This window comes from Natator depressus, chromosome 13, assembly GCF_965152275.1.
Source record: "Natator depressus isolate rNatDep1 chromosome 13, rNatDep2.hap1, whole genome shotgun sequence".
NCBI lineage: Eukaryota > Metazoa > Chordata > Testudines > Cheloniidae > Natator > Natator depressus.
Window position 1 is genome coordinate 2,859,162 of NC_134246.1, and position 14,268 is coordinate 2,873,429.

Consider the following 14,268-nt stretch of genomic DNA (forward strand, 5'->3'; position numbering starts at 1 on the left):
ACCCCCTGACAGTCAGACACCTTCCCCCCATACACTGTTTTACCCCCTCCCCCTGCAGCTCACCTCTTCTCACAGGACCCCCCCGACAGTCAGACACCTTCCCCTCCCCATACACCATTCTTACCCCCTCTCCCTGCACCTCACCTCTTCTCATGGGACCCCCCCCAACTCAGGTTCCTGCTGTCTCCAATGCTGCCCCATAGACCTGGGACCTCCCCCAGACCCTGCTGGCCAAGTGTCTTTCCCTCTCTCTTTCCAAACTCTTCTAGGAACTAGAGCTGGGAGTGAGCTCCGTTGTGGCTCCACCCCTGGGTGGTCCGTAGCTTGAAGCTTCATTGCTGATTTCAGAGGTATTGCCATAGCACTCAAATTCCCCAGGTCCCTCCCAGCATGCACTGCGCTCAGCATAAACTGGGACAGATCCTGACACTGAGCTGCTCTCTTCGTTGGTTGTTTCAGAATCCTGCTTAGAGGAGAAGGGCCCAAGTCACTGCTGGCCTCCACTCAGTCCTGGCTTCTGATCACATGTCCACTTGGAGCCTGGATCCAAACATCCCAGCTCACCCTCTCTGTGTAGCAGACTGATCACAAACTCCATCTCCACCTCCTTTGCCCTGGACATCAAACTGGGCTTCCGATGTCAAAGTTTGACCCCTTCTCCACTGGAAACCATGTTGTAAGGGACATAGAGCTGGACTGGCCTCTGCCTGGCTCCCTGCACCAACTGAGCTCACACCCACTTTGCACAGCCCTGGGTGCACATGGTGCAGGGTACACAATCAGCAGGTAGGGTGATTAACAGAAATGAAACCACCCCATCTGTGCATGGGCGACAAAGACCCCACTCCTCCAACTATGGCCATGCTGTGCTCAGTGGCCGCTGCAGGGAGCTGACTACATCTTGCTGATTCCTGACCGCTTGGCTCCAGCGCCGGAAGGTACTTGGCTCCCTGCTGCTCCAACTCCTGCTGCTGGTGACAGCTGTGTAACTTGGGGGAGCTCTGCTCCCACACACCTGCTCCTGCCCTCAACACCCCCCCCCCATTCAGATCTTGGGAGGTGGGTAGCTATGCTGTGCACTGCCCAGATTCCTCCTACACCCAGGCGAATTTCCAGCCAGTTTTAGCACAAAGTGAAGCTGGCAGACTGGAGAATCCAGCCCAAATTCCTCAAGGATATTCCATGGGATTTCCTAGCCACCTGGAAACATTGTGTGTGAACCAAGTCCCTCTAGTGGGAACAACAGCGCCCCCACCCCCACCCCATGTGCTTCTGTGCTGCCATTCAGGGCATCTACAGAAAAATCAAAACATACCACGTGCTTGTGGAATCACAGGAAGTTCCCGCAGCAGCCCAATGGATCCAGCTCATTTGCCCCCATTAAAGGTGCATTTCAGAGTCTGGATCTGAAGCCCAGCTCCCCCAGGGTTCAGACTTGGGGTTCTGGTTTGGGCTTTGCCCAACTCTGATTTGGAAGCAGGTACAAACGAGCAGTGGGCCCAGCTCCCTGCCTCTCTGGGGGGCACAGGGAAATCCAAGAGAGGAGCACCTTGCAGGGGGGGTTAAGCGGCAAGAGGCGCAGTGCAGTCACTGGTGACAGGTGCCTTTCCAGATTGGGTTTTATTCTGCAAGTCTAGGTGGGTTGTCACCGCGGTCATACAGAGACAACAGAAAAACCTCAATCTTAAAAACACTGTACAAAAGAGAGATGTGGTACAAAAGCCCCGCCCGCCATGCCCGTTCCCCACCAAACCTGCCGTCCGGCACTAAGGAACTCTACCCTGCACCGTCCCCACCCCCAGGCCAGGAGACAGGCAGGGTCTGGCCTCCCCACACTCCTATCCAAGGAAGATGCTTCTCATTTGCCCTCTTCTCCCCTGCCCGTGCTGATGTTAATATGCCCAGAGGTGGCAGCGAAATGCTGCCAGCCCCCACCCCGACATACCATTGCACCCCAGTTCAGAGCCTTCCTGTCTCAGGGATTTCTAGAGTGCCTGTCCGCACGGTATCACGGGCCAGCTATGCTCCTGGCTCCCAGCAGCCTTCAGAGGCAGCTTCCAACCTTGGTGATGGCTTCGTAGACTCCTGTAGAGCCTGTGGCCTTACTGCCCCTGCCGCATGAGCCAAGTGTCCTGCTCAAACCCATCCCTGGCATTGGCAAAGTCAGACTTGCATTACCCTTAGGCACCTGGGAACCCCCCACCTTCTCTCCCAGAGTCCCCATCCCTCCCTCTGGGGCAGCTTCCTTCCCCTCTCCCTTCCTGGGCAAACACTAGAACATTTCCTGGTGCCTGCTGGCACCCTGGAGACCTGCCCTAGCTTCTCCCTGCCCACCTCCTCTTGCAGGGCTCCAGGCAAGTGGCAGGGCTGGCAGGAGGCACTATCAGGGAGCAGGACATTCAGTCCATGCAAGGAGTCCTTCCCCATGGGTGTTCTCTGGTTGCTGGTGTCACCTTGGTTCTGAGGCTCTGGTTAGGAAGTCGGCTCCGTCTCCTGGGTTATTGCTCCAGATGAGTCTTGTCTCTCCCCTGAAAGGTCCTGTCCACACGCCACGAACAGAGAAGAAAGTTTACAAACCCCTATGTACATGGCAGAAAGCCTCTTGGGAGGTACAAGAGGCCACATCCCTTTATGCATGAGAAGGAAACGTCCTGTTTTGTGACAGGTCTCAGAGCACGGACAGGTCATGGCAAGACTTGGAGCGAACTTTCAGAGCCACCTTCTTGTTGTTCCTGGCGACCAGTCTGTCCAGGAAGCGCCGGGCCTTCTTGGTGAGGCTCTCCTTGCGCTTGTAGATGGACATGCGCCTCTCGTTGGCCTCCTTGCTGTCCCGGCGCAGGCGGATCTGGCGCACCACCCCCTCAAAGAGCTCCGTCACGTTGTGCTGGAGGGTGGCAGACGTCTCGATGAACTTGCAATCGAAGACCACGGCGCAGGCCCGGCCCTCTGGAAAGAGAATGGGTTCCAGCCCCACCTGAGTCGGCCGCCAGGACAAAGAGCGCTCTCCAGTCAGAGCCAGGTGGCACTTTCCGCACACAGGGCACGGGACGGGGGAAGTGGCGAAGAGTGGGTCACACCAGGGGAGACGGATGCTCAGGGCAGGAGCTAGTGGCTGCAGGGAGAGATGCCTTGAAAAGGCCGGATTGATGGCAGAGTACAGGGGAGGGCAGAGAAGGAGGTGACAGGATGGCCTGCTAAAAGAAAGCAGGACGGGCGGTTTAATGGCTGGACAGATGGCTGGTGGAGGACTAGACAGATGGACAGAGAGTGGCACTCCTGGATGGACGCTCAGCAGCTGAGCGGGTACCATAGCAATCTCTCGCTGGCCATCTCAGCTAGGTCTGAGGAGCAGCAGCAGGAGAAGCCAGGCAAGAAGCCTCCCCCCGCAGTTCCCAGCCCCCGAACAACTGGCTGGGAACTGTCTCCCACAGGGTGGGGACGATAGGCCCTGCTCACTCACCTTCCACCGAGACCTCCCGGCACCGCACCAGGTCCGTCTTGTTCCCCACCAGGATGATGGGGATGTTCTCTGCTTGCCGGGTCCGGCGTAGCTGGATTCTCAGCTCAGAGGCGCTCTCGAAACTCACCCTGTCGGTGATGGAGTAGACAATGACATAGGCATTCCCCACCTGCAGGCAGTAATTGCGGAACCAGTTCTCCTCATCCTGGGGCTGCACAGGGAAAGACGGCGTTACTGAGGTGTTGAAGCACACAGCCACTGTCCACACACTCTCCGACGGTGGGCCAGATGCAGCAGTGCTGCGGCCAGCAGGCTAAGTCACGCTCCCCATGCTCAGACCCCCCCGTGCTTCCCAGCGCTGGGGTAACCTACGCGCAGAGGAGCTGGGAGGAGCGTCAGGTGAAGTCGAGGATTGGGCTACTTTAACTTGCACCTTCCGCCTGGCTGGCGGCCTCCCTTACTAAACTCTGCTCTTCCGGCCCTGGGCTGGGAATTCTGCAGGTCGATGTCTGGGATCGCAGCCCGAGTGGTCAGACCTGTGCCAGCATTGCGGGAAAGAGCCGTGTAGGCAAGTGGCACAGGCTTCAGCGTGGGCCGTACGTGCACACCGGGGAGCCAAGCTACGGCCGCTCAAGGTCCCTTCCAGTCCTCCCCTTCTAGGAGCGCGAGTCTGCATTTACACCTGGGCTGCTATTTTTAACCGCACTCGCACACGTGATGCTAATTCACGCACATCCGGCTGAGCTGCTCTCGCTCTACGGACTGCAGCGTGGACACCCCCCTAGATTCAGAGGCAGTAAGTCCGGGGTGGTTGTGAGGGCGGCAAGCCCACGTGCCCGACGGAGCCCAAGCTGGCGGGGCCTGCGACGGGGCAGAAGGGGTGGTATGTCCCACAAGCTTCGACTCAGCTCTTGGCCCAGGGCGTGGGGCATGAGAGCGCGGCTCCCTGTGCCCTTCCTGCACTCAGCAATACGGGGGCTGTATATTGGTCCTGGCATGCCGGTTCCTGCATTCATGGCAGGTATTGGAGGATCAGGATCAGTTCATTCCTGGTGAACTGAAACTGTAAAGAAACCCGGGAACTGAGCACCTGGCCTCCCAGCCACGGGCTCTTCCAGACACCCGGCGTGGCAGAGGCTCTGAGAGCGATTCTACGCAAACTCCTGAGACCGAGGCTTCCCTGCCTGGCGCAGCGTGTAGGCGTCTCCTCCGGTGCCTGGGAAACGCTGCCACTCACCTTTGCTAGCATCTTACGCAGGTGTAGTGACTGGACACGGGGCCGGCCCGTGAGAATCAGGCCCTAGGGGCCTGCACCCACAGAGCAATGCCGGAGGCCCCACCTTCCCTTGCCCACAGTGCACTGCTGCCAGACATTTACTCTGCTGCTCCAGGCCGTTTTACCAGCTGCTCCCTTCCTGACTGGACTTGGAATCGCTTCGCTCGTGTTCAGACGCGACTGGGACGGCCAAGACAACACTCCTTGCTTGTGTCTCTCCAGGCCTGTGTGTCAGCCCCGGCTGGATCCTGTGGGACCATTCCCTTCCCCCCAGGGCTCTTGAAGATTTTGGTTTGGTTTCCTCAAACCACAGCCCCTTGGCTCTAGAGACCCACCTGTCCACAGGCCGCTGGGAGCAAGCTGCCAGCCCGTTGCCTCATGCATCTGCCTCTGGCAGGATGGCGTCCGGGCTGGTTTTTCATTCACGCCCTCACGCCCCTGGCACGGGAGACCAGCAAGGCTCTCCCGCCATTCCCACAAGCCTGACATGGCACCCTTCATTCTCTTGTTCGCCTTGGTAAGCCCTCCACACCTGTGCTTGGGCAGCATGCCTCCTGCTTCGCGGCCACTGCATCTTATCCCACTGAGCCCCGCGCTCCCCTCCCGCTCAGGACCGATGAGCTGTAAATCTATAACCTGCCCTGACATTCAGGGGTTTTCTCAGCCTGTGAAAACCTTCCCATCTTCACTGATCTGGGCACATATAGACAGACATCCTGGGACCTCAGGGGCATTGGGGTGATTTACACGAGCTGAGGATCTGGCCCTAGAAAAACATGTTCCCCCATGTGCCCCAGGGGGATAGTTACAGGGATTTGATCATTACCCGTTTCTGCAGGTGTCTGACATTCAGGAGGAGGCCAAGGCTGGTGCCAACTCCTAGGATTCCTTTACAAGCGTTAATTCAGGTGGTGAGAGTAAGTTAGTACCAGCCAGCACCGCTGGACCCCAGCCGTCCCTCCCGCCTCAACCCGACGTCTGACCAACGAGAGATTAGCCGGCGACAAGATTCTGGCCTTCCCCGCGCCGGGCTTGCTGCTCATCGCTCGCCATTGGGCAAATCTCGCTGGCGGGACCCTGCTTTCTGCAATGGCTCCTGAGCTTTGCTGAGCTCCGCCCTCTCCCCCGGCCTGCACTGGACCCACACCAGGGCATTTCCCCATCCATCCCCCAGGCTTTCAAATAGCCACGGCCAGCTAGCGGTTAGGGGCTCCTGGCAAAGATCTGAGGAGGGGGACTCTATGGAGTCAGTGGGCTAGTGGCTTGGCAGGGGCAGAACTGGGAACGCCCCACTCCTCTGTATCCTTGCCCCTGTTGGCAGCTCTGGGTGCAAATAAGCATTTCCATCTTGCCCGTCATGGGAAAGGGGGTGGGAACGTGTATAATAAGCATCCTCCCCAGCGTCCAGGTGGTCTTGATGTCTACCAAGGATGCCAGCCACCGGGGTCGTTGGGTACAAGACAAGGCACCCCAGTGTCTGCACTATAAGGGCGCGTTCTCAGCAGCAGTGCTGTCTGCCGTACAAAGCAGTACGAGTCTTTGCTGCTCCCTGCAGGGGTGGGGCTGAGCCAGCCGCCCGACGTACCCACTAGTCCGTGGGCTGGGGCCAAGAGTGGGCAAGAGGAGACAAACCAGCAGGCAGGGTAACGGCTCAGCTGAACAGCCCCATCAATCAGTGGGGAACGGGTGGCGCGCTCAAGGTTTACTTAAGGATGAGGCCTGTCCCCAGGCTGCTCCCTGCCAGCCAGGGCTAGTCTGAGTGCTTGGAAGGAATGGGCCCCCAGAGCGGGTGCAAATCTCCGGGCTGTGGACAGGGCAGGGAGGGGGAAGGGGAAGCCATTCAGCATCCCAGCCCCAGTGCAGGTGGGGCCATCAGCCTATCCCCATCAGACAGCAGCCCAGGCTCCCGCAGCTGCTGGCCACCCAGCAGACATGTGGCTCAGTCAATAACGCACAGATTAAAAGATTCTGGCTTTGGGGGGGGTGTTTGACACAGTCTCCTCCTCAATCTGTGTCAGCTGCAAATTACAGCCCCAGGGCTCCGCTCCCAAACACGCAGGCTGCCCAGCCATGCATCTGTGGCAGCCCAGTGCCTTGTAACACCAACAGGGCTCTTGGGGCCCAGAGGGACCCGCCCTCCCATGCTGGGGAAGGAAGAGGCCTTTAAAGGGTTCACAACAAAACCACTGGCTGCAGCACCCTCTGGGGAACACACCCAGCCAGAGACACCCTTGTAAACCACCCCACGGCCAATAATTCATCAGCAGGGTATTTAGACAACCCCAAGCCCCGGCCACAGTGCTCAGGAGTCTGGGCCTCAGGCTGAATATGATCCTCTTTCCAATTACAAACAGCCAGCAAGAGCAGGGGAGCCCATTTACAAGGGAATGGGGGCCTGGAAGGGAAGGGACTGAAGGATGGTCCAATGGTTAGGCCTGGCTTCAATTCCTTGCTGTGCCACAGACTTCCTGTGTGACCATGGGCAAGTCACTTACCACCTCTGCATCCCATCTGTCCACTGGGGTTAAGAGCACCTCGCCGGGGGGTTGTGAGGATAAATACATTAACAACTGTGATGTGGTTTGAGATCTACTGATGAAAAATGCCACCTAAGAGTTAGATAATCTTAACATTAGGCCAGGGCCCCTGGGAGAAAACACAAGCTTCTAATGCGGGTTTTTTAAATGGGAAGGACGAGGTGGGGGGAGATTTCAGGGGCATTGGGTTCCAGGCCTTAGGCGGCCACAAAGTTGATGTTCACTATGTCCCTAAACAAATTAGCTTGACAATCGGTATCTTCTCACAAGGGGAAACAGCACTTGGTAGAAAAATGCAATTCAGGGAGAGTGGAAATAAATTAAAGTCTTTAAAACTTTAGGACCAGATTTTCAGACTGTTTAGATGCACAGCTGCTTGTGCAAAAGGTGCATCTAATTTGCACGCACAGTGACCACTGCTGGATGCACAGACTGGGCATGCTACTCCACACACATTCTGCATGCAGTTGTATTCCTAAATTCTATGACGAACCAGCCTGCTATTTCTAGTGCTGGGAACAGAAGCCGGCTTCACACACGAGGGAGCAAACCTCAACCTGAAGAGACACTGGTCAGCAAATGTCACCAGGACCAACAGGCTTAGGGCCCTGAGAACCAGTAATGCCACTTTACAGTCAATCTGCTGCTTCAGAGGCAGGGCAGAAGATGCAGGTGTTTCTGACAGGGCACTACACTCTTCCAGTGAGCGGTCATGCCATTGCTTATGGACAAGCTGCACATGCTAGACCCCTGCCAAGAGAGACCCCCCCCCCAAACTGGGCAACTCTTCTCAGGTTTGCTTCTCAGATTCTCCCGGGGTGGAGCAAACAAGAGACCCCAGCCAAAGCAAGGCAGATGTAGGGCTTGGGTGGGAGCCCTGGAAAGCTTTGGCAAGATTGGACCCCGAGACTTAGCACCCTGGGGAGAGTTTGCCTTTGAGTTTAGGAAGCTTCATTCAGCAGGAGGCCAAGCCCGTGTGAACCAGAAGCAAAAAGGGCTGGCCCAACCCCCGCGTGACCCACCACCCAGGCCTGGGTGCGGAGAGAGCTAACGCATGGCCTAGCACTGCAAGAGGCAGCTGGCCAGAGGTGCAAAGCGGGGTTCACAGGAATGACATGGAATTAACCCTTTGTTTGTCCACTAAAACCAAAGTGATAAAGAATTGCATTTCTCATCGTATCCCGAGTAAAACACTGACCCACTACGGAAAGCCTGGCCATAGTCACTGCAGGTAGGCCCAACTGGGCCAGGCTAGTGGGGGGTCTCACCAGAATCCCTGCCCCTTCCCCTCTCTCACCTCACACATCCTTGTCTGGGTCAGGCTCTCATTCTCCCTCTCCCTTAGTCTCCACTCCCTGCAGCTCATTCAGGGCTCGGTGGGTCCCACTGATGCACACTCCATGCCAATGCTCTCGTCCCCACTAAGTTAGGTGCTGTGTTTCTCCTAGCAGCCATTCCCTGAGCCCCCTCTGTTCCTCTCAGCCCCCTCCAGGATTTTAAGGGCAGGACGCTAAGGGGTATCCGTGCCCAGTGCTCTGGACAGAGCGGACAGTGGAAAAGAGGAGAGGGTGTTCCCTGCTCGTACCACGTCAGGTGGGGAGCGCGGCCACTAGCCCAGCGAGTCCATCCCTTCCCAGATACCATCGGCGTCCTTGGCCACAGGGAGCAGGGGCTGCATGAGATGCTGGGGGCCAGATGGCGCCCACGGATTTTCTTGAAGATGCAGCTGGTGAGGGGGGAGTGTGCAGGTGGGTCCCAGACCGGCAGGCGGAGAGGCCATTTCAGTGAAGCTCAGGACCCTCTTGCTGTTGGTGGCGAGCATCGCCCCCAGCTGTTCATTGAAAGCAAAGAGCAGGGTGGGGCTGGAAGAGGGGAATCTTGCTCCTGTCAGTCTCCAGTCACCCACAAGCAGGGGCGGAGGGGCAGAGATGCCACTGGGCACCACGACTGCTGCCTACTAATGCATTCCCCTTAAAGGCTGCATTTCCTAACCCGTTGTTCGCCCAGTCGGCTCCTGCACGTTTCCCAGCTCTTGCACGGCAAGGAGACAAACGAACCCCAGCACCACCAGCCCTAAGGATCTGGCACGTTTCCCTCCTTCTCTCCACCTTCCCCGGTGACATCTCGGGCCCACCTCGCGTCCGCTCTTACGCCAGCACAGCTGTTCTGACCTGGCAGCAGCCTGCACCCCCTTTGCAGGCGCATCAGCAGCTACGCCAGAGGGAAGGTGGGAGAATCAGCCCCCAAGTGCCCAGCTTGGAGCATCCACTCAGTGGGGAGCTGGGGGGACAGGGAGTTGTGTCTGGCCGGAATCACTCCAACAGAGTTTAAGTTGCCACATTTTGGAAAGAGAAGTGGACTCAAGCTCTTGCTTCCTCCCACAGCAGTTAACCCCCCAGCTGGGGGGAGGGGGAATCCCCTCCAGCTCCCGGGGGTGTTAAGATCCTCCCTTGGACACCTGATGAGCCAGTCAGCTGTTCACTGGGGAAGTCACCCTCACCCCCTTACTAGCTGCTGACCCTGACCGAGCTGCAGCCTCCCATCTCCAGCCACAGAGCGACGGGAGCAGCAAGCACAGTCTGCTGGGGATGTCACGCAATGGCAAGAGCAGCTCCCCAGAAAGTTAAAGAGGGGTCTGGTAGATGTAGGGTCCAGCAGGAGGGTATGTCCCTGCAGCTCTGTCTCATGAGCAGGTGGGCACGGAAACACAGCCAGCCATAGATAATAGGACAGAAAATATCATGTTGCCTCTATATAAATCCATGGTACGCCCACATCTTGAATACTGCGTGCAGATGTGGTCGCACCATCTCAAAAAAGACATATTGGAATTGGAAAAGGTTCAGAAAAAGGCAACAAAAAATTAGGGGTACGGAACAGCTTCTGTATGAGGAGAGATTAATAAGACTGGGACTTTTCAGCTTGGAAAAGAGATGGCTAAGGGGAGATATGATTGAGGTCTGTAAAATCATGCCTGGTGTGGAGAAAGTAAATAAGGAAGTGTTGTTTACTCCTTCTCATAACACAAGAACTAGGGGTCACCCAATGAAATTAATAGGCAGCAGGTTTAAAACAAATAAAAGGAAGTATTTCTTCATACAACGCACAGTCAGCCTGTGGAACTCCTTGCCAGAGGATGTTGTGAAGGCCAAGACTATAACAAGGTACAAAAAAGAACTAGATAAATTCATGGAGGATAGGCCCATCAATGGCTATTAGCCAGGATGGACAGAGATGGTGCCCTAGCCTCGGTTTGCCAGAAGCTGGGAATGAGCGACAGGGGATGGATCACTTGATGATTCCCTGTTCTGTTCATTCCCTCAGGGGCACCCGGCATTGGCCACTGTCGGAAGACAGGATACTGGGCTAGATGGACTTCTGGTCTGACCCAGTAGGGACATTCTTATGTTCATACAAGTTCATTGTGGTATTTACAACAGCAACAGACCCAATAATAAATAGCTCCAGTCTGGCAATAGAACCCACTTCATTGAAAAGGTGACCCCCACCGCCATGGCCAGCCCCTGTGATTGACACGCCCCATGCACGCTCCCTTACCCGCCTCTCTGTTTCCCAGGTGTCCATCACCAGCAGCGTCATCTCCTCCCCATCCACCGATAGGGTGCGTTCGTAGGTGTCCTCTGAAACAAGCCAGATGCATCCTGGTCAGCCGGACTCCGTGTGCCCAGCAAAGCCTCCTGCTGAGGCCCAGTGCTGCTGAGCTCCACAGAAGGAGTGTCTGCTGGCTGCCCAAGCTGGGAGGAGACAGCACCCCCGGGTGGTGGGGTTAAACGCAGGCCATGGAAAATGCAACTGATCCTCTCGGCAAGGAACTAAAGCTACAAACAGCCAGCACCATGGAAGGATGTGGGAAAGTGGTGAGGTCAGGGCGATGCCCTGGCAGAAGCCTGGCTACTCTCCTGCTTTAGTGCTTGGAAGGAGGGGGAAGGTGCTGGGGTATCTCATGGCTCTTCCCAGGTTCAGGACTCAGCCACCCCCCTTGCCAGGTTATTTTTTGGCTTGTCGGGAGGCTAAAAGGCACCGAGGCTCCAGCAGGCAGCTGGACAACTGGCATTAACTGTACCCAAGTGGCTGACCCTGATGCGTGTCAGTACAATGTCCCTCCGATGTTTCCATCTCAAACCCACTGAAATCCACAGCTAAGGCCCCCGCCCCAGTCTTCAAGGGGGCGCCCAGTGTTACTTACAGTAGGTACATCAGAACTGAGCCACCGGTGGCTCTCAGCTGGCTTTTGGGATCCCCTGTGCCCCGCTAACTTCCCCCTGCCCAGCCACAGAGATGGGTAACGGAACTGGAGGCAAGTCCCCACATTCGGCAGCGCGCTCCTCACTGCTAAGAAGGGGCTGTGCCCTGCCCCCAAGCAGTCAGTGCAGCGTCTCCACTGTGCCCCTTGGCCTGGGTTTACACAGGGCTTCTTCACGCTGTGACCCACTGCCCACTCCCAACCTGCACACCCCATGGCCCTCGAGAGCAGCTGGTTTGACAGCCCAGGGCAGGGACCCCTCCCTACCTCCCGGCTGTTCCGGCAGGTCCCGCTCTTGGATCCCAGCAAAGAGGTTCACCAAGCTGGTCTTGCCCACACCAGGGTCACCCAGCAGCATCACCCGATACAAGGATTCCCAGGAGCTGTCGGAGTCGGCCGAGTCCGATGACCAGCTGCTGTGTGGCACGGCTGGAGCTTTGTCTCCAGGCTCGAAGGAGGAGGAGCAGCCAAGCGGAGGGTGATGGGACTCAATGGGGTTAGGCCTCGGCCCACGCACCCCTGGCTGGGACTGGTGGGAGAGGGGGACCGGGGTGCTGGCCCGTCTGCGCACAGGGCCCTTGCCCCCTTGCTGCGTGTTCAGAGTCATCTTCTGCAAAACAGAAAAGGCCGAGCAACTGGCTTGTGGAAGGAAGTCTGGAGGCAAGTGCTGGGCTGGGGAGCTGGAAGCCCCTGTCTGCTTTTCCTCACCCTGCTCTGGCTAGGATTCTCCGGGACCCGCCCCACCCCGGGTGCCCTCTCAGTTCGATTACTTCACCTTAGTTACAGAGGGGATTTTTTTAAGTTCCACTTCAGTTGTCTCCCGGCTGGAAGCAGGCCCAGAAGAAACAATCATAAATCATCCCGGTCTCCTAATGCACTCCCCAGCCGCCCTGCAGTGTCTCAGCCAAACAACTTTTAAACTGGAAAAAAAAGTCTGGAGCCAAAGACTCTCCAAAGCCTGGTGGATCCTGGGTGTTAGCCCTTCTCTGCTTCAGCTCCAGAGCAAGAAGGGCAAAAGTGGGTGTGGGAGGGGGGTCTGATTGCTGCCCCCACCCAGTGCCCTTTCACCCAGCCCAGGACGGGTCCCGGCAGCCTGGGGACGGTTGTGTTTGGGCCAGAGCAAAGGAATAAAGGAGAGGCCGAAGGCCAAGGGGGCTGATCCACGTAGGAGAGGGAAGAGGGGCTGGACATGTTCCCCTCTCCGATCTCACCTGCTGTGAAGGGGCTGGGTTTAGGGTGGTACCCAGAGTTGCTAGCTTGGCGCTGGTCCATTTAAAGACCCTCGCCCCTCTGTGTCGGGTAAGGACATGTAGGAAGCGCTGTCCCATGCCCTCTCCCAGCCTGGTTTCCCCACCCTATGAATTTCAGTCTGGCACCAAAACCCCGAGAGTCCCGACGCCCTGGGGACAGCGGTGCCAACCTCCACAACATGCTTAAAAAATGCAGGGGGCCGCATTGCACCAGCCTGGGGCAGGGGCGGGCTGCAGAGGGGCAGGGAGGCGATCCCGACACACCCAGCGCCCTCCCACCGGGCCAGGGCGTAGCCGGGACCCCAGAGCCCGACCCTGCCGGGGAAAGGGCAGCGCGCCGGCGGGCGCTGGGGCAGGGCAGCCGGGGGAGCGGGGAACAGCGCGCCCGGGGCGGAGAGTCTCCGGCCGAGGCTGAATGCCGGGACCGGGCTCGGACAGCGGGCTCCCGGGGCTTCGTAGCCCCCCAGCCCGTGCGCCCCAGCTCTCGGCCCCCGCAGCGGAAAGTTTCTTCGCAGAACTCAGTCCGGCTCACCTCGGCGCCGGCCCCGTCCTGCTCCGCGCTCCCCGGCTCACCGGCGCCGCTGTCCGGGGCCCCCCGGCCGCCCGCAGCCCGCGGAACCCAACGCCCGGCCGCTGGCGCTCCCCTGCCACATCGCGTAGCGCCGCGGCCGCCGAGCGCAGGGCTTTAAACCCTGGGAGGTGGAGCCCCCTTCGGCCGGTCCCGGGACCCACCCCCTCGCGGGGACCCTCCCCAGCCCGTCCGGGGCCGCTCAGAGCGGGCGGAGTTGGTGCCCAACCCTCGGGAATCTACTCCCGCAGCCCGGGCCAGCACCGCGGGATCCACCCCTGCCCAAACCCAGGGCCCCCAGAGTCCGCCCCGAAATCCGCTCCGCGGAACGCCCAGGGAGTCACTGGCTCAGCCCAAGGCTATTGCCCGGCTGCCAGGGGTCTGAGCACTGTGCCCCACACCCCACAGCCAAAGGCCAACTCTGGGGGATCAACTTCTCCAGCACCTAAAGGCGCTGCCCCAGGCTTCAGAGCCGTGTTCATCTGTAGCCACAAAACCAAGCAGGAGGTCGGTGGCACCTTAAAGACGAACAGATTTATTTGGGCATAAGCTTTCCTGGGTAAAAAATCCACTTCCTCAGATGCACCTTGCGTCTTGCATCTGAAGAAGTGGGTTTTTTACCCGCAAAAGCTTATGCCCAAATAAATCTGTTCGTCTTTTAGGTGCCACTGGACTCTTCCTTGTTTCTGCCCCAGGGCTGAATCCAACACTCATTCCCTCCCCCAGCACCCGCTGGTATATGCCCCCCTCCCCCCCCCCAGCCTGAGCCCCCTGACCTCCAAGCCCCTGGCTGCAGCTGGATCTCGTCATCAGGGCATCCACCTCCACTCCAACGTCCACAGCCCCTGCCTCAGGGACCTTCCCCTTCATGCCTAACCCTCATTGTAAAATCACTTTGGTGCTGTCGCCAAGT

The 14,268-nt window shown here is 58.1% G+C and overlaps 1 protein-coding gene across 1 annotated transcript; it reads right to left on the reverse strand.

The window, feature by feature from the left end:
• Positions 1-1,834: 1,834 nt before the first annotated feature.
• REM1 (RRAD and GEM like GTPase 1) lies at positions 1,835-13,403 on the reverse strand. Its single transcript, XM_074969464.1, has 5 exons — positions 13,320-13,403; positions 11,805-12,147; positions 10,832-10,914; positions 3,461-3,671; positions 1,835-2,946 (listed from the first exon to the last, which is right to left on the reverse strand). Exons 2-5 carry the CDS (start codon positions 12,142-12,144, stop codon positions 2,669-2,671), a joined length of 912 nt encoding a protein of 303 aa, XP_074825565.1. The 5' UTR covers positions 12,145-12,147; positions 13,320-13,403; the 3' UTR covers positions 1,835-2,668.
• Between the last annotated feature and the right edge of the window lie 865 nt (positions 13,404-14,268).